This window comes from Plutella xylostella, chromosome 5 (assembly GCF_932276165.1).
Source record: "Plutella xylostella chromosome 5, ilPluXylo3.1, whole genome shotgun sequence".
Classification (NCBI taxonomy): domain Eukaryota; kingdom Metazoa; phylum Arthropoda; class Insecta; order Lepidoptera; family Plutellidae; genus Plutella; species Plutella xylostella.
In genome coordinates, this window is record NC_063985.1 from 11,684,026 (window position 1) to 11,704,768 (window position 20,743).

At 40.3% G+C, this 20,743-nt stretch overlaps 1 protein-coding gene across 1 annotated transcript; it reads right to left on the minus strand.

Annotated features, from left to right (window-relative positions):
• Nucleotides 1–1,525: 1,525 nt before the first annotated feature.
• LOC105391276 (microspherule protein 1) lies at nucleotides 1,526–20,667 on the minus strand. Its single transcript, XM_038112793.2, has 8 exons — nucleotides 20,449–20,667; nucleotides 20,033–20,372; nucleotides 19,672–19,890; nucleotides 15,862–16,018; nucleotides 14,441–14,543; nucleotides 13,897–14,050; nucleotides 2,830–3,045; nucleotides 1,526–1,710 (listed from the first exon to the last, which is right to left on the minus strand). Exons 1-8 carry the CDS (start codon nucleotides 20,550–20,552, stop codon nucleotides 1,621–1,623), a joined length of 1,383 nt encoding a protein of 460 aa, XP_037968721.2. The 5' UTR covers nucleotides 20,553–20,667; the 3' UTR covers nucleotides 1,526–1,620.
• Between the last annotated feature and the right edge of the window lie 76 nt (nucleotides 20,668–20,743).

Consider the following 20,743-nt stretch of genomic DNA (forward strand, 5'->3'; position numbering starts at 1 on the left):
GTGTATAGCTACTTATGGAGCTGACCGTACTTAGTACAGAATCATGAGTACTGTGGTACCATGGACCTACCTTTCGGATTACAGTTACAGTAGGAATGGAACAACGCGTCCTATTTTTCAAAACTGTCTGAAACTTACTTCTGTGACGGTCCATCCGCTTGTCACCTTGTCAGGGCGGTGGGTCAAAAGCTGTTGGCTTGGGAAGCTTCAGAGCGTTCCTGTGACAACCCCGACTCATCTCGTTGGTCGTTGCATTAAACTTTCCGATTGCATGATGATAGTACGTTCGTTAGTTTTTTGTAAAGCTAGAGAGAACCCTTCAGTTATCTTAACTCAACTTTATTCAACATTACCTACGATAAAAAATATCTTAATAAAAAAGGACCTACCTATTTGTAGTTATTGTAGGTACCTACGCGACGTAATGTTAAATCTAAAAGAAATAACAGAAGCAGAGCTATCAAGCTCAATCAATGTAAATAAAATCTATTACATGAATAAATTAGCATAAATATGTTTGTCAATTCCTGATTCGTTTACACAGGTGCTTGTCAAGTAGGTAAAGGACAAACTGCTGAAGACTTCAGCACCTACAGTTAAGGATGATTCGCATACTGTTAAGTGCGAAGTGCGAGTGAATAGAAGAGTAACCTCTGGACATACATTGCTGGGCTTGTTGCGTAAGCATAATTACCTACTTTTTAACCTATCCTATCCATCATACATACCCCGCAATGTACCTAGGTACGTACCTAAGGTAAAACTGCACTAAACAGTACCTATGTGGGGTTCGGCTTTTAGTTCCATCTCAAGTTGGTTTAATTACGTAGGTACCCATTGTACCTACGCTCTCGTCTCATGTTTGGCGTAGGAATCAAAAACACCTACTTACTTATAATAGTCAGACCTACCGCAACCACAATGAAAGTACCTACCTAACTACTGTAGGAAAGTTTTGTGATCGGAAACCAGGACATGGCCACCGCTCGATAAGCTTCCCCTGTTCAGTGATTGGATTGACATGACATCAAGTAGGTAGTAAACAGTATGTTTGTACTGTTACTGTACGATGCATGTTGAGGCTTGTAGCCAATCACATCGAAGCTTATAGCGCGGTGACCATGCAATGTGGCGGCGTTTTAAGCGAAGCGTCCACGTAGGGCATCGTACGCAACGGACGCATCGCATTCAGCATTATTTGTATTGAAATTCACACAAGTGCGTCCATATCATCGGCATTGCCGACACCGTTTCTAAATACATTTATGAAAATCTGTTTGGTCCGATACATACAATACCGATAGGTGGGACCCATACCTTTATACATCATCATCATCATAAGGCTAAACATGATGTTTTTGTTCAACTAAAAAAAACAATACTTACAAACTAGCTAGCTAAGTAGCTGCATCTCCTGTGCATTGATTTGTCGTATAGGGCACGAAGCACATAACTGACGCTATATTCTCAGGCTTAGCAATATCGATTAACTGGGTAATTTATATTTAAATGAATAAAAAACACATTTCACTTAAAAGTTTTTATATTGAAAATTCGGTATGTGAGCGCTAACAGATACACGAAAACTTAATATCTAAAGTAATACTGAGTAAGGCAAGTTCACACTGGAATATTAACTTTGACGGCTTCTTGTCTGATGGCGCTGATGAGCTCCTGGTTGATCAGGAATATGAAGCGGAGACCCGCGATCTGGTGACAAAAAACATTATTAAATTATGAATAATACTACCCAAACTTCCCAAACTAAGAATTATGAATATTATCAGGATACCTACATACCTACCTGGCTACCTATAAGTACATTATTTTAAGGCTAGACTAAAACTTATTAATCTCAAAATATGTCACAAAAATCAAGCTTTCATTGAAGAACTTTTTGAAGTTATGTATTAAATTTAACAAAACGAACGATAAAATCTTACGTATATAAATTAATATCCTTGAAGCAGGTAGGTATTTCACAAGTGATATAAGTGAATTACATTTTAAAATTATAGGAACTCGTATTAATCTATGGATTTCAATAAATACCAACGAAATTAACGATACTGTTAATTTCGTTGGTATCGTTATCTTTAAATCTTTTAGTTTTAGGTAATAAAACGATTAAGGATGATTGATAATGATAACATATTTCATTTCAGAATTTTTACATCTATCGATTTTTTTTTGCATCTCCACCGATTAGTTAGTAAACAGGGAAATTTTAAGCCACCGCCACACGCTCACTGTACTTAATCGTATAACTTGCAGCGTTGAATAGTTATGAATTCTGAGCCACTTTAGAAACATTATTACCAATTCGAGTAGCAATAGCAACGCGTAAAAATCCGACAAAAAGATCCTTTCAGTCAAAAACACTGTCGATCCATTCAGTCAAAACACTGTTGATCCTTTCAGTCAAAAACACTGACACACCCAGCCCTTCGCCGCATCGACACAAACTCGCCTCGGCGCACTAGCGTCATAACCCGGAACATTAGCTAAACACAAAATTACATATTCTAAAACATTCTAAACACTCGCGCGATTTGCATATCTGTATACCTAAATATATCGGACTGTCCGATACCTATTTAACTACAGGCTCTGCCTAGCTTGGGATCCGATGTCCGTGTGAGAAATGTCCCCACATCCTGCTATAATATTAAAAGTTTGTGAGTGTGAACCGATTTAAATGAAATTTGGTCTGGCGTTAGCTGACACCCTAGATTAACACATAGTCTACTTTTTATCGCGGAATTTCCACGCGAAAACTTTTTAAGGCGAAGCTTGCGCTAACTGCTAGTATTATTACAATGACCATACCTCGATGACGCTGTTGTGGTTGAGCTTGACCTTATTCCCCTGCAGCACGGGCCGGCCGTTGATGAAGATGGGCCGCTTCCCCTCCGAGGATATGAAGAAGTCGCCGCTGTTGCGCAGCCGGATGGTGGCCTGCCGCCGGGACACCTTCGCCGACGGCCCCTCGAGGCTCAGGTCCACGTCGATCGAGTGGTCGCGGGTGCTGCGGCCCACTGCTATCTGGAAATGCCCTTGTTTTCGTCACTCTGGTAGATATTATGGAGATATAGCGTGGCAGGGCGCTTAAGTGTGAGGCCTCATTGGTTTGGGTTGCGTTGCTTCGGCCCAAACGGAAGATCGTCCAAACGTCCGAAAATTTATGGCAGTGACGCAACGCACCAATAGGGCCTAACCCTAAAGATTGGCCTACAGCCTACAGGGCCCAGGGTGCTGATGCCAGTATTGATCAGCTCGGAACAGTTTAGTCGTTGATGGTATCTAGGATACGTTTGTGTGGCCGTGTACGGGGAAATTATGATTTATTCGAGCTTGTAATTGGAAACACATTAGTCGGCCTTCATCGATTATACACACATAATACATAACAATCACCCCGAGCTACAGGGCGCTATGTGAAGAAAGACAGCTAACTGACGGAAAATAATAGTTACCTATTCAAATCACAGTGGTATGGTAAGTAAATGGATACTTCGTACTATAATTACATTTTGTAGCTACTAAAAGGTGTACTTATTTGTACATTGTACGCAAGTTCCTAGGTCCTAGGTACCTAAATAGTTTTGATACGTAGTGTCTTGGCGGTAGCCTAGTCTTCAAGTTAAGCCTACCTGATGTACTTACCTACCTAGGTAAAAAACAATAGCATCATTTGGTACGTGTTCGATTTCGTTTGAAGCTGATTCGTAATTAGGTACGCAAATTTCATCCCTACTTCGTTAGGTTAGCGTAGACTGTAAACTACTGAAAATTACATAACACATCATTGTTTCCCCAATATCACGAAACTTACGCAATTTTCTTTTTTAAACGTGAAACTCTTTTAAACGCAGCAGCAGCCTGTATATGAAACCGCTGGAATATTTAAACACAGAGGTGAGGACAGGTGACCTCGGGGCCGGGTCGGCGCCACTCATCACCTAACTAAACAATAACGCTTGAAAACAATACCTACACTCATTTCGCCTCTAACGCTCTTAGCTGAAAAGAACTTGAACGCGCATTAGTTACGATACGACACGACGCGTGTTAGGTACGCACAGAGGTGGTGATGACGTCGAGGCAACGTTACCGTGCCTGTTTTGTTACTTTAGGGGAGACGGGCCTAAGCTAGTAGACAGTAGACATAAATACAATCCGCCTGCGACAGCGGCCGCTGAACAGGCTCGTTATTCGACGTTGATAAATCAAAGCACCGCAACTTCAACGGGAGTTTAAAGTGTTTAAATTTCATCTCGAAAAGGAAAATGAGTAAATGGAAGACGTTTCAAAAGTGGGAGTAAAGGCCCATACATCTACAAATTGATCTCAGCGCCACCGCAGACTGTCATTAAATAACGCCTAAAATCACTGAAATCTATTTGCTTATTTCTTCTATTCAAGAGAGTTCTCCCTTGTCACAGACGGTATCCAAAACCTAGATACATAGTGCCATACCTGCCAACTGCCAACATTATTTTGTCTAGGCACTGCAGGCATTGGATGGAACCGCAATATATTTTTACACAAGAGAAAGTTGATGGTTACAACATTGTGATGAATTTACCTTTATAATAATGATTCCAGTACCATAACTACACAATAGAAAATTGTATTAATATGTACCTACATTGTGGACACCAGTGCTACTATAACAACTGTACTAAATATCTATAAGTACCTACAAATACTACGTATATCAATATAAGACAAATATAATAAGTAGATAGCCACTTATTACGATTATTTGCAAAAATGAGTCATTATAATTATATCGATACACCTACACGTACACTGCAACTAAAAAGGGCAAATCAAATCGTAATACACAAAATAGTAGTCTTCTTTTTGTTAGTTTCACAACTATCACATATCATGTTAACCAGAACTTGCGTATGAAATGCAGTGATATCAAAATAGTATGAAAGTAACTACCAGTCATCGGTAGATAGAGTTAGTGAAACTGGCAGTAACTGGTGTAATCAGAAAATCTGGGAGTGTAAAATATACCTTAGAATGTCTGTAAATAAGTCAGAAACTAATACTTAACCGATTTCTAAAACTACATATTTCACTACCATAATGCCACAACATTCATGAGTGCTACAGGCTCATTCCCACGGGAAACGCGTATAATAACTGCAGCCACATAATAATTCCAAAAACTGTGTATCTGCATTATTCGAAATCATTGAGAAATAAGTAGCGATGTAGCAATCAATATTTAGTTCAATACCTACATATAAATATTGAAAAGTACGCGAAATGTTCGTATTAAGCAAACGTAATGTAATATTTTATGCCTGGCGCTGCCTCGTCAGTTAATTCAGAACTAAATTGAAATATCCAAGTCGAACGAATCGTGGTAATTACAGAATGTACTATCAATATCGGAAACTGTTAATTCATGAGTAGCACGCGAGCTGTAATCATTTCATTATCTGTCGTTCGTTAAATAAATTAAGACATCCTTAATGTTCGCTAGTATAGGTAAAGATATAAGGTGAGAAACAGGCAGGCAAGCTGTATTATTTAATAGATTGTTCAAATTTCAATATAAAACCTAGATAGTCAGGTATAAACGCTAGAGTAGGTATTTTTGAAGCTAGAGACTTTATTTTCTAGTGTACTTATTTATAATTTTAACACTGAGTGGATCTCATAATTTTGTGGTATTTTTTTTTATTTGATCGATTTTTAACAAGGACAGGTTTGGGTAATTTAAAGTAATAAGTGTTAAAGAATATCACTTTTCTCGTTGCCAGTACAATTAATATGTACACAACTATACAATCAAGTGATATAACGCACAATGCAATCGCATAAATAAACAGATATAAATTTATTGTTGACAATATAATTGCCTGATACGTTATCAGCCGAGTACTTGTGATAGCTCAGAAATAGACAGGCAGAGAGTCAAACGATATTGGTGTAGTGTGTTCATGTACTTATATGTATTAAGAATTAGGTAACCTGCTTTTGTTTTATGTTATTTTACGAGTAAAAGGTGCGAGCGTCTAAGAAGAACGGCCGAAGGGAGGCCGATATTATGCCAGGGGCCTGTCCATGGCAAGGTTCGGTGCGCAGGTCTCCTAACTAAAGTGCATGTGATGTGAGCCAAGTGTCCACTTGGCTCGTCGGTAGGACAACATGTTATTGTGTATAATCGCGGTCACAGAAAGATGTCTAAGACGGTCGCAGAGCTGTTGGTAGATGGTCAGATGACATCAGCAAGGATGCGGGGAAACTTTTAGAACAGAATTTGAGGACTCTACGCATCACGTCCCCACTGCTGGGGCACGGGTCTCCTTCCAATGAAGGAAGGGTTTTCTGCCTAGTCCACCACGCTGGCCTAGTGCGGGTTGGTGGACCCCAACGCTAGGAACGTTTATTCCAGGTCAATATGAAGAAATACCGTACACGGAACTATGTTTCGGTGACAACGTGAGCCACTCTGGTGTTATTGAATGGGTGTTATTCCGCGCTATCTTGGCATTGCGTTAATTACATTAAATTATCACATTAATTGTCCATGTTATCTGTGCCGGTACACTCCGATCCAATGAATTTGACGTTTTGAATGAAACTTAACTGCTTTCTTTAGCCATGAACAGTGCAACGGTTAGTAATGAGGCTCCTCAACCTCTAGAGCAACTACCTACATTAGTAGGTAATAGGTATATAAAGCCTAAATGGTTGCCAGTGAAAAGTTTACATAGCCGTGTTGCTAGAGAAGGAGCTTATTAGCAGGTGCTATGAGATAAAAACTAATAGGGTAGTAGACTTACGGAACCCTAACAACGATATCCTGATAGTGGTCCTACAGGAATCTATTGTTAGGTCTGTGTATGTATTTACAATACCCATCTGAAATCCCAAATAAATGGTTTTCGACCACACGGTTTTAAACTAAAACGGTAACATAATTTGCTGTCGATTGTACTTATATATGTGTACTGAGCCAAATACACTATGCGAATATATATTGTAATGATAACGACCTGTTTTTCTTCCTTTTTTGCATTTCGCGTGCGTTTTTTTAACGTTACAATGATTTAAATTTTCATGAGAGCACTTGTCGATTGCCTTGTGTCCGAATGTTGTTTTAATCTATTTTATTAATATTAAAGTTCAATAATTATTGACAACCCAGTTATAGGTGGGTTGAAAATGGCCTCAACTACTTCGAGAATCTTACCCACTTACCGGACAACTCTCTCAGCACAAGCTTGTTTGTGTTGGGGTCCACCAACCCGCACTAGGCCAGCGTGGTGGACTTAGCCTAAACCCTTCCTTCATCGGAAGGAGACCCGTGCCCCAGGAGTGGGGACGTGATGGGTCGTGATGATGATGACTTCGAGAAAAGGATGGTGCCACTATTTGGCTCGACTTGGCAGATATACTGTCTGACACCCATGCATGGTTACAGGCTCTGCTGAGCTACTGAGTTTGAGGTCCGGCCAAGAGTCTATGATTCGTAAAAATAACTAACTAAGTATCCAAGTTACACCCTCACTTTCTAGCACCCTCACTTATTATTATGTCCTATCATCGGGGTTTTTATAGTTCATTAAGCTAAGCTGAATTAGAATATGAAATAAATATAAAAACAGTACCTACACACGTTATCAGGACGGTGTGAGGTTAATCAAACTCCTGCGCAATAGTTGATACCGATACAAATTAGTACGAGATTACAAATTTCCAAGGACGACTGATTAATATTATACTTACTTATTTAAAAATAATATCCGTAAACAGCAATTTAAACATATTCATACTTCAAATCACAAAGTGAGGAAGTTTAAAGTCAGTGTTCTAAAAGATAAAATGAATACATAAATCACAATAACAGTTCAAAAGACCACACAAAATAAAAAAAACTACAAGTATTAGCAAAATTATTACAATTATAGAGATCTTATCGGAACTCAGTTCGACAGCAATGATACATACATAATAACTGAATTGGTATTTCGAACGAAATAATAAAGGATACCCAAATTACAACGATTTCCTGCTTTCTGATTAATCAGTAGGTACCTACTCATCCGGCAGTCTGAACCATCATATGTTTGCTACTGAAACTTAATTCTGGTATTAGCAGGTAAGAAGAATTTTTCTTAGTGTGTTGGTTTATCACCGGGGTGAAAGAGCCAGTCAGAATACCGTATGTCGCCTACCACGGTACCTTTCATGCACCCTAGGTTTATAACTGTGGATGGATGGATGTTGCTTTACTATTTCACAGAACTAAAAAACGGTAAGTATGTTTGAAGCTGACACATAGTACAATAATATGTATGTAGTGGATAATATTTGATGAAATAAGAATGCAAGGCGAGGGAAATTAATTATCGCGGTACTACATTTTATTAAGAAATATTTCATTGACTCAAAGACATGTAAATAATTACGATTCGTTCCATAATACAATCATACAACGCTTACTTACTTAGGTACTAGGCAGAATACTAGAAGTTGACTAAAACTAGCTGCCATACCACTATGAAAATGTTCAGGTGTTGTATCTTGGGAAAAGTTTATCACAGCGATCTAGTGCGCGTAACAGGGACTACAATATGATACCTTTGCTTAACACTTTAGATACTTACAGATTATATTTATGTACAATTAACATTAATTCCACCATCTCAAGACTCACATCTCTTTTACAAACTATCTGAAAAGGGGGAGCCACTGTCTACGCGAATGATAATTTCAGACAACATACAAAAGCAAGTAACATTTCCTGCCGTAACCGAGCAGTATTTAGCGATATTGTTATGAAAATATGGCTGATGAATGAAAAACAGAAAACAATGGATGTTTTGTTGTTGAAGTGGCTCGAATGCGTTTGTTAAACATGAAAACATAAGGCTCATTGGAGAGCATGGTATCGCTGTAAGGTTGTAGTTGTAGATACTTTGGACTTGATGAAGATTTTTATCCGTGAATCGTAATACCCTCATTACACCTACTGAGTAGAGTGGCGAGACAGTATTTTCGGCCGATCCTCGACCAATGAACGGCTAGCAATTGACCGAGTGCTCGGCCGAGGATACTGCTCTACTCGGTAGGTGTAACCAGGGTAGAAGTGTTAAGTTTACCATAAAAGTGTTACATTGAGATGTCTTCTAGTGTTAAATAAGATGTATTTGATTTCTTTCTATTTCCTCCCAAGAGACGGTAGGCGTACCTATTAATATTTCATAAAGATCTTATTCACAGGAGTTGCCACTTTCAGTTTATGTTAGCTTTCAGCTTGTGTCTAAATTATTCGCTGCACCATTATCATTTCGATATATGAAAAGCTATTATCAAGAACACTAATGTTACTATAACTGCCCTTTGAACTAAACGGTAAGCACTTGGCAATCAAAAGTGGATTGATCCATCCCTGGCTTCTAACATTCCTACACACAAGGACACTGACATCTAGGCCTATAATTAAGGGACATGGTAGTTACGGTATATTTTATTAAAATGGGGCTAATCGATAGGTATGTGCCCTGTCACATACTGTTGTGTTTAGTGCCCGTTTCGTATAGCGGACAAAAGTTTTTTTTAACATACTAATAATAATTTTACCTTTTAAGATTTTGTTCTCTGTAAGTTTCGAATCTTCTATAAGAATGAACATGCAGTCTTTTATTATAAATAAATCATTATGGGTTTAAAGATGACCAAATATTTGTGCAAACTATGGCATTGGATCTGGCTTTTGAAACAGCAAAAACAATAAAATATAATTCATACGATGATGACGATAATGTCCAAGTATTAATGACAGTCACCACTGATGAGAACTACATCGAAAACATGTGAGAAGCAGAGGAGGAAATATGACGAAGACTAAACTTAAGCTTGGATTAAATAAAATGAACGTGAATAAGATGCACATGTACCATACCTATACAGGATCCGTTCAGTAACTAAATATAATATGTACTTAGTCCTCGTGACACCGTTAAAAAACGTACAATAATTGTCACTCATATGAAACGGGGCGGCTTGGGGTGGTCGCATGATTATTTTTCAGTGCCACGATCGAAGTGTACCGCCAGGCTGCGGCCTTGAGTGACCTACTCCCGTGACACGACACCGATACCGTAATGGACATCGCCACATGGGGAGGCTTTCGATTTTATTGACCGACTTTAAACTAACACTGTCTGTCTAGTAGGTAGTATACCGTATACCTCGCTTCACTATTCAAAACATGCCATTCAGGGAGATTTGTTTCAGGACTTTTTTTGCAGTTGTAGTGAGTGTCTGTTTCATTACTTAGTAGCTTTAGCTGAAGCCAGTTATGAATAGTGTAAAACATAATAATATTATCATTATTACTACTTATACTATTTATAGTCTATTAGGTACAATTTAGCATCTTATTTTGTCTTTTGAAGTGATCTTAACGCATTGGGAAATAAATTTTAACCCGTAACTCAATAATTAGGTAGATGGATACATTAAATGCGTATGTGAAACAGATAAGCGTTTTTGAAGAGGCTTTGAATGTGACGGAACAAGTATGTAGTAGTAGTATAACTTTATTATTGTAAATAAAACACTTAGGCCCTGTTTCACAATGTCTGGTTAGTGGCTACCTGTGAGATAAAATACATGCTGTCACTCTCTGTTATTATTTTTTTGACAGTGACAGCATGTGTTTTATCTTACAGGTAGCCACTAACCAGACATTGTGAAACAGGCCCTTAAAATAACATTTAAGACTTAAAATCCGGTCTTATCGCTAAAAGCGATCTCTTCCAGGCAACCCTACGAGCTGAGAGATACAATTCATGAAGTATGAAGATCCACATCTGTGTATACTGTGAATAAATCAAGATCCACAGGACACAGGATCCTATCTAGACTTTTATCAATATTATTGCAATAAATATGTGCATTGTAGGTATTTTAGTCCAGTCAAGGAATGAGGTGTAGAGTGCGTGAGCAGGAAACTAAGCGATTCCTTCAGAAACTGGTTCAGTGGGCTTAGGTTGTTAATATACCAAAAGTCCTGACTCCTAGGTGATGAGCGGGGGGGGAGGAGGGGGGGATAAAGGTACGAATTTTTGGTTTTTTGCTTATATCTCAAAAACGGTGCATCGGAGACAAATATTATAAACTAGTAAAATAGAGCTCTTAAAATTATCTAAAACTTTTTTATCATATGTTTTTTCTAATTCCTAACCGTTTTCGAGCTATTACCCTCGGAAAAAGTTGAAATTTACAAGAAAAATGTATTCATGTCAAAAAATTCATAAACATTGCATCATATTGTCTTAACCAATTCATAAACGAAAAAAATGAAGAGGAAAGAAGTTGTAGATTTTTTAATTCCCTTTTAGAATATATTACATATGCTGGTCAATGTCTAACCCGCCTAAAGTTAGAGCTACTTTAAACTTGCATTTTGGTAAAGTCACTGACATAGCTCACCGAATTAGTAAGCTTAAGTGTGAGTAAAATAGCTGTAACTTTAGGTGGGTTGAACATTAACCAGCATATATATATATATTCTAAAAGGGAATTAAAAAATCTACAACTTCTTTTCTATTCATTTTTTTCATTTATGAATAGGTTTAGACAATATGATGCAATGTTTATGAATGTTTTGACGTGAATACATTTTTCTTGTAAATTTCAACTTTTTCCGAGGGTAATAGCTCGAAAACGGTTAGGAATTAGAAAAAAACATATGATATAAAAGTTTTAGATAATTTTAAGAGCTACATTTTATTAATTGATAATATTTCTCTCCGATGCACCGTTTTCGAGATATAAGCTAAAAACCAAAAATTCGTACCTTTATCCCCCCCTCCTCCCCCCCGCTCATCACCTAGGAGTCAGGACTTTTGGTATGTTAACAACCTAATCCCCCTGAACAAGTTTCTGAAGGAATCGCTTAGTTACCTGCTCACGCACTCTACACCTCATTTTGAGTCATTTATTGACTGGACTATTTACTATAGATCTAATGATGATTATTGTGGACACATGTCCTCGTCACAATAATTTTCCTACGATAGTAGCCATGGATACGACCATAGACAACATACCACACATACAGGTTATTAATGGATGTGTATTATAAATCAATTTTTAATTACAATGATCCATTTCACTTTACACAATATTTTAAGAGTATGGGTTGGTAAATATTTTATACACATGTTTTTACTGTGTAAGTGAAATAAATAATTGTAATTAAAAATGGTTGGTAAATATTTTGTAAGTAAATGTTTTTGGTGTGTTATTAGAACAGCAAATCATAACCCTCGATTTGGCTTCGCCGTAGTCTGGTAAATAAGTAAGCACCTAATTAATTAAAACCTAATATGTGAGATTAAAAAAGTAAATAGTTTTTCTTTATGATATTATCATTATGCATTTGTGCTAGGTGAAAGGATTAGTCAGTCAGAATAGAGTCAGCCGCTGACTATCTTAGGTGGCGGTTCTGATGGATAAATTATGCCGGTACGAGTACAATCTCAGATACTTACATAGCCACCATCGCTTAATTTTACTATCTGTGGCTATAAATCTCTGGAAAAGTAAGAACCCAGAAATTCCTTTCAAACCACTTTCAAACCCATATTATAGTGGCATCAACTAACGCCATCTGTAGGGTAACTCAGTATTTAAATTCCGGCCTAGACTTGACAGCAGCAGAAACATACGAATTTCGGAGGATCGGTAACACGGCACCGTTACCGACATAGACAAACGTCTCTATAACTCAATTCGCGATCAACACCTTGAAGCGATTTGTGGAAAGTCTATCAAACAACTTTATCTACGTCGACAAAGATGCCGTGTTTGACGGTTCACACACTTCAGCGCCTCACCGCGCGGATTGTAGATTTAACAAACTAAATCATCGCGCGGTGAGGCAGCTGCAGTGTGTGCGGGTAAGCGTTTTTTTTCTATATAAACTGCAATTTTTGCATACAATGATAATCCGCCCACCGCCGCGGTACGCGGTCAAGTGTGTGAATCGCCTTTCCCGGCCAGCATGCTCACCTCTCTCGACCGCATGAGGTAGGTGCTTGTCCAGCTCGGCGCCGGTGCGTCTATGTTACTGACACTAGCTCGCATGCAGCTGCGTCACTCACCTCCCGGGAGCGCATGAGGTAGCGCACGAGCGCGCCGCGCAGCACGGCCAGCGTGTGCTTGTCCAGCTCGGCGCCGGTGCGTCTATGTTACTGACACTAGCTCGCATGCAGCTGCGTCACTCACCTCCCGGGAGCGCATGAGGTAGCGCACGAGCGCGCCGCGCAGCACGGCCAGCGTGTGCTTGTCCAGCTCGGCGCCGGTGCGTCTATGTTACTGACACTAGCTCGCATGCAGCTGCGTCACTCACCTCCCGGGAGCGCATGAGGTAGCGCACGAGCGCGCCGCGCAGCACGGCCAGCGTGTGCTTGTCCAGCTCGGCGCCGGTGCGTCTATGTTACTGACACTAGCTCGCATGCAGCTGCGTCACTCACCTCCCGGGAGCGCATGAGGTACCTAGCGCACGAGCGCGCCGCGCAGCACGGCCAGCGTGTGCTTGTCCAGCTCGGCGCCGGTGCGTCTATGTTACTGACACTAGCTCGCATGCAGCTGCGTCACTCACCTCCCGGGAGCGCATGAGGTAGCGCACGAGCGCGCCGCGCAGCACGGCCAGCGTGTGCTTGTCCAGCTCGGCGCCGGCGCGTCTATGTTACTGACACTAGCTCGCATGCAGCTGCGTCACTCACCTCCCGGGAGCGCATGAGGTAGCGCACGAGCGCGCCGCGCAGCACGGCCAGCGTGTGCTTGTCCAGCTCGGCGCCGGTGCGTCTATGTTACTGACACTAGCTCGCATGCAGCTGCGTCACTCACCTCCCGGGAGCGCATGAGGTAGCGCACGAGCGCGCCGCGCAGCACGGCCAGCGTGTGCTTGTCCAGCTCGGCGCCGGCGCCCGCCACCGACTGCACCAGCACCTGCCAGCGCGACCAGCTGTTCTCTAGCTGGCGGATCTGGTACTTTTCCTCCCTGGGGTGAAAAGGGTTGGAGGTTAACGTTTTTGCTTCAGCTATGCAGGGTGTTGCAAAAGTGGTATGGTAAGCCTAAAGCCGAAAAGGGGTAACTTAGGGGGACACTGAGATATTTTTTGGTTTCATACACTTTTGCATATTAGGCTTGTTTACCTACTATCTCTCGTCTGTTGATCCAAATCATCCAAACGACATTATTACATGTATTTTATGCAGAGGTGCGATTATAGAGGGCTGTTCTATTGCCATTTTCTATAGGACGAAACCTAACGTCATTGCTCCAGCAGGAATTGAATTGGAGACGCGCTCTTTAGTCAGTAAACAGTCTAACCGCCTACATCGTTCATACAGCGTGTCTAGAGGTGGTGTATAGTATAATACAACAAACCTGTCAGCCAACTGCAGCTCTATGTCCATGCCATCCTCCCTCATGTCCTGCAGCTCCGCATCGTTCATTGTCTCCTCAGCATCGGAGAATGTCGTCACTTCATCTGAAAAAAATACATCATTTAAGTTTCTTTCGTTAATGTTCTGAGGTGTCTATCAACAAAGACTGCCTTGGTATAAAGTACAATCATTTTGTCGTAGCTTTAATATAGACTACCAAAGAAATTATGTCTTCAGCCTTCCTTAAATACCATTGACAAAGGAATAAAGAGAGGACATGGCATATCCACGAAAAAAATGCGCCTACCTAAACTTTGGTGTCAATTAAAATGGCGGCTTTTTTCTTGAAAAATGTAAACAAATTGTTTGACAGCTGAAGTACCTTGTGTTTGGATGTCAATCAACATGGCGACCGGTCGCAATGTTGTAATTTTAGGCAAAGACAAAACTACTGTTGTCCTTTTTTACGTAGGATAACACCAATAAGTTAAAAAGAGACGACGATATATTTTTAAGTACCGATTTTTATGCCAGGTCCTCTCTTTATTCCTTTGTCATTGTTATATACAGACTTGAGTGAGACCGTGAAGTAGACACACCTTGACACCCTAACAAATGGAAAAAAAACCAAATAGTATGCTGCCACGCTGCCGAGGATAAAGTTATAATTTATGTGATAAATTAAATTCTTATAAATAAGTTAATCAAGCAGCATAATTGATAAATTTACACAGCTGAAAAAATGCCACACCGATTGGATTTGGTTTCTGCCGATTTATGGCGCAGTTTGCATTTAATCACATGATTCGCTTATGTTTTTATTAACTTGTAATAACTGGCACCTAAGTCAACACATACATAAAAATAGTAGCATTCATGCATGCATGTATTCAAACATATTTAATAGGTAAGTTTTTTTTGTTGTAATTGGTGACAAAAAATGGTGTAGGTATGTATAATGATATTGACTTTGTTCACGAGTGGTGAACAAAGTCATATACACAATAATTATTGTATATTGTTGCCATCACAATCATAACCTATGAGAGCAGCTCCAGCTCAGGAGTCACCCTATTAATATTTCTTATTGTATTACAAATTATAGTTTAATCTGTGTACCTTTGTTCAGCGGCTGCACAGTCTGGTCTGGCAGAAGCTGAGCTGGTACTATTTCAACAGCTGCCAGAGCGCCTGCAGCGTCTTGGCGGAGCGCGTCTGGTAGAACACGTGTACTGTTCTAGCAACACACTTGACACATAACAGAGGGCCTTCAAAAGAGTGCTCCACACCTGTCCCACAGCTCAGGCGTGTCACACGATTACCCTGCACTAGCCATGACTCTATCTTGTTGCATAAATCATGCCTATTACATTACAGCCCTAATTCGTTCATTCAATAGGATTTACATGAAAGTAATCATACCTTTGTTCAGTGGTTGCACAGTCTGGTCGGGCAGCAGCTGGTACTGCTTCAGCAGCTGCCAGTGCGCCTGCAACGTCTTGGCGGAGCGTGACTGGTAGAACACATGCGGGTTCTGCTCCAGTAACTCCTGGAACTTCTCCACGCCCGGGTGGGAGTTCTGGAATGAGGAACGGTGAATTTTAATTGAATGTCTTGTTAATAACAGAATGGTCATCATTCTAGTTCTAAAGATCTATGCTAGAGGATTCTACGACAGCCGAGCGCCACTCACCCGACACTATACCGAAGATATTCCGGACGTCAGTCTAGACGAGATTAGTATAGCTCTCAAACAGCTAAAAAACAACAAAGCTCCGGGAGATGATGGAATAACGACAGAACTTCTGAAAGCCGGCGGTAGACCGATTTTAATAGCACTTCGGAGGCTGTTTAATTCCGTCATACGCGAAGGCACAAGCCCGGAGGCATGGAGCAGAAGTGTAGTGACTTTGTTCTTCAAGAAAGGCAACAAAGCCCTATTGAAGAATTATAGACCCATTGCACTTCTGAGCCATGTGTACAGTCAGGTGCAGAAAAACCTGACCCCCTGCATTTCAAATAGAAATTCAAACTACGCAAAGCCAATTTGTCGGTGTGACGTATGTTGCGGTAGTGCTCGTGTCTATAGACAGACACAGAACTATTTTACTATTCTCCTATTTATATCCATCATTTAGATTTTAGATAATATCCATCATTTACACAAACTAACGAATTCATAGAACAATAATATTATGAAATACAAAATTTAAATTATTTTTGTTTTTCATCTGGGCTCGAACCCGCGGCCCAATTATTCGCAAACCAACCATTTGCCCGCTACGCCACGAAGCTTATTGAACTCGTTTGCAAAATAGTGAATATGTTGCGGTTCATTAGCAAAAGTATAGTCTATGTAGTGAATAGTGATAATTGTTTACAATATGAAATATTATAAGCGCAGAGGGTATTTTGAATTTATTTCTAATTTGAAATTGTAGACTTGAAGAGAATGTTTTGTTGCATTGAGATGGGTTTTGTTAATTCCATCTGATTGATCTGATTTATATTTATACCTATAATATAATCAAAATTATTGATTTGTAACGATGACAAACGAATTTATTAACAAGGTCATCATTATTAATTGAGTTAAGTGCCAGGACAACATTGGGTTCGTATTTTCTCTTTATAATTTTATTGGTTACTTTATATATTATTGGCTTTCATTTATTTTACTTATAGATTATCATAATATACTTTTTACGCTATAGTAATAATGTCACAATTATTATATTCATTAAGGCATGATCAAATTATTGTTTTTAAAGGTTACCGAAGATGGATGTCCTATAATGGGCCCTGAAGAACTGTTATAAAATAGCTAACGCATGACAAGATTTAATTTGAGAATTTTAAGGATGATATTATGGTTGCTGTTTGCATTGCGTGAGAAATATCTTCTACACGATAACAGCACAACTCGCAAAGAAGAAATGGAACATTATAACTATGTTATTATACGTTTAGTAGGTATTTAACAGGTCCCCAGTTTAAAAATGAGTAAAATTTATTTAGTAGTAAGATAATTATTTGTTCATACTGTTAAGATAATTGATTACATATTTATAAGTAACTACTAAGTAATAAAATTGTTGCTTATTTATAATTTAATTGTAGAAAACAACAAGAGATGTAAATTGTGAAATTTAGTAACATGTTGGTTCTCATTGTTGTAATTCTACAATTTTTGAATTTGTTTACTTTTGTTCATAATTATTCTGCATACAGACTAATAATATTTACTTGTTTAGTGAAATAAAGTCCTTTTTCTTATATATTATGTTTTTATTTTATTTCCTGTTCATATTGATAAAGATAGTCTAAAATAACCTATCTATAATGATTAACAAAGTAAAACATAAAAATAAATTTTAAAAGTCACCTCCCAGAGATTTGAACTCTGAACCTCCATATTGAAAGCCGAATACCTTAACGATTACACCACACCGTCAAGTAGTTAAACTGGTGAAAAATGCAATCACTTCGTATCACACTGAGCTGGCTTGCAATAGTTAAAAGTGAACAACACAGGTTTTAACATTCTGGCATGAACTTTATGAAGCTAGTTCCAATATTTGATTTAAGATGGCGCTTAAATTAATAAAAGTCGATATTTAGCGCCATATTTTAACACACATACAGAAGTCTTAGTAACGAAACAAGGTGTATGTAGTTCAAGGTTATTTTACATAGGTGGCGCCTATGTGGGAGGGTTGTAGTTATAGCTATATAGGGGATCAGGATTAATTGCACTTGACTGTACAAGCTGTTTTCGAGAGTTATTACGAATCGTCTCGAGCAAAGACTCGACGACTTCCAGCCACCCGAACAAGCCGGGTTCCGAAAAGGCTATAGTACCATAGATCACATACACACGCTTCGGCAGGTTATACAGAAGACCGAGGAGTATAATCTACCTTTATGTCTAGCGTTTGTGGACTATGAGAAAGCCTTTGATTCTATTGAGCTCTGGGCGATGCTTCAATCCCTTCAGCGGTGCCATATAGACTATCGCTATATCGAGGTGTTGAGATGTATGTACAATGCTGCCACAATGTCAGTTCGATTACACGAACATAGCACAAAACCGATCCAGTTGCAAAGGGGCGTGAGGCAGGGAGATGTTATTTCTCCGAAACTGTTCACCTGTGCACTGGAAGATGTTTTTAAGCTTGTAGAGTGGAAAAGACTGGGCATTAACGTCAATGGCGAATATATCTCGCATCTACGATTTGCTGATGACATAGTTATTATGGCGGAAACGCTGGAGGAGTTAGGCGAAATGCTCACAGACCTCAATGATGCCTCTAAACAAGTTGGGCTGAAAATGAACATGGACAAGACAAAGGTCATGTCGAACGAACATGTTTCATCATCGCCCGTAACTGTAGGAGGTGTCACCATCGAAGTTGTTGATCAGTATCCCTACCTAGGACAAGTGATCCGATTAGGTAAATCCAACTTCGATAAAGAGGTAACTCGTAGAATCCAACTCGGATGGGCAGCGTTCGGGAAATTACGACACATCTTCACTGAAAACATACCTCAGTGTCTGAAAACAAAAGTTTTCAATCAGTGCGTGTTGCCAGTGATGACTTACGGAGCCGAGACGTGGTGCTTCACCAAAGGGCTTATCCACAAGCTCAGAGTTGCTCAGCGTGCTATGGAAAGGGCTATGTTAGGCGTGTCCCTGCGAGATAGGATTCGTAATGAAGAAATCCGCAGGAGAACTAAATTTACCGACATAGCCAAAAGGATTAGCACGCTGAAGTGGCAATGGGCTGGCCACGTAGCCCGCAGAGCCGACGACCGCTGGAGTAGAAAGGTTCTGGAGTGGAGACCCCGTGTCGGCAAACGGCGTGTCGGTCGCCCCCCAACCCGTTGGTCTGATGATCTGCGGAAGGTAGCGGGAAGCCGCTGGATGCAGATGGCGGGTGACCGTTTGGGGTGGCGATCGTTAGGAGAGGCCTATGTCCAACAGTGGACTACGGAAGGCTGAAGTACACAGAGGATTCTAAAGCAAGCAGTCACTTCTTTAATGGGGTGATTAAGTACATGGCTTAGCTTAACCAGCTGACAGACACCAAGATAAATTGTAGTAAGGTTGTTGGTAGGTAAGGTTTATTTTTTGTTGTTCCAGCCACAACCAGCATGTCGCCAGCGCCACTAAGAATTAAATGTAGCATTTGATGTAAATGCCATAATATTTTCATTACTCCTGAAACTCACACTAGCCAGTGTGCCAAGCAGCTCTTCCTCAGCATTAGAGTACAACGCCTGCTGCTGCACGGCTGCAACCAAGTCCGGGTGCAGGTTCCTCATGGCGGCCACGGCCACGCGGGACACCTCCGCGTTGTACAGCAGTGCATACCAGCGAGACTGCAGCTCGCCCACAGTGAAGCGGCATGAGAACTTGACGCCACGGTGCACTGTGCGCAAGTCATTTGTCTGGAATATGCATAAATAATCTTGTATGAGCAACATAAATGTCTTGATTAATTACTGTCTGAAGTTGTTTCTTAATGTCCAGGTCATACACTAGGAGTCATTCTCAAATAATAAATAGCTACATCTGATCAGAATTACTAACCTGCTGAACTCCCAAAATGAGAGCCAGATCATCAGTTGGCTTCCATCGGCCGAGATCCTTCGTAGACAACTGACTGAGTTGTCCTTTACGCCGCGCCTTCCTGCCGAGGCTGCCACTGATGGAGGGCTTGGAGACCCGGCGTGCGGGGGGCGGCGGCGGCGGCGGCGCGGCGGGCGTCACCGGGGTGCTCGGGGCCACCGGCAGCGGCTCAGGTATCGAGCTGGTGTACGACTGAGTACGCATCCTCTTATCCCCTTTCCCCAACGAAGCCCCCGGCAAGTGCAAGCTATATTCCACCAGCTCATCGTCGAAACGGCGCCGCTTTATTGATCTAGATGAGCTGAAACACACACTTAGTATATTAGTTCCTGTAAACATTGGCTTACGGCAATAGTTGTGCAATGTATTTAGTTTACCTCCGCCGTTTCATATTGTCGTGAGCACTCTCAAGCGGTGATGGTATGGCTCCAGGATATTCATTGCTGTCCGATGCGTTCGAAGGAGTAGCAGGGAAATCCATGAATAGGATGAAGAATTGCTGCTGAAAATAGAATTAATTGAAAAAAATGCAAATACTGCTGCGTGTTTGTGTATTTTTTTGTTAATTTGACATTGACAAGGAGTTCCAAAGTTTGACTTTTGACAAGTCGTGAACAGAACAACTCACTCTGTGTCTCATTAACATACTCTGTGATTTTGACTTGACACTTG

Excerpts from the sequence above, each read along its gene's own strand:
- LOC105391276 (XM_038112793.2), bottom strand. The coding sequence starts at position 20,552 with ATGGATTTCCCTGCTACTCCTTCGAACGCATCGGACAGCAATGAATAT. Across the intron at positions 19,891-20,032 it reads TCATTTTGGGAGTTCAGCAG|ACAAATGACTTGCGCACAGT; the intron begins GTTAGTAATTCT and ends TGCATATTCCAG. Across the intron at positions 3,046-13,896 it reads ACCTCATGCGCTCCCGGGAG|ATAGCAGTGGGCCGCAGCAC; the intron begins GTGAGTGACGCA and ends GGGCATTTCCAG.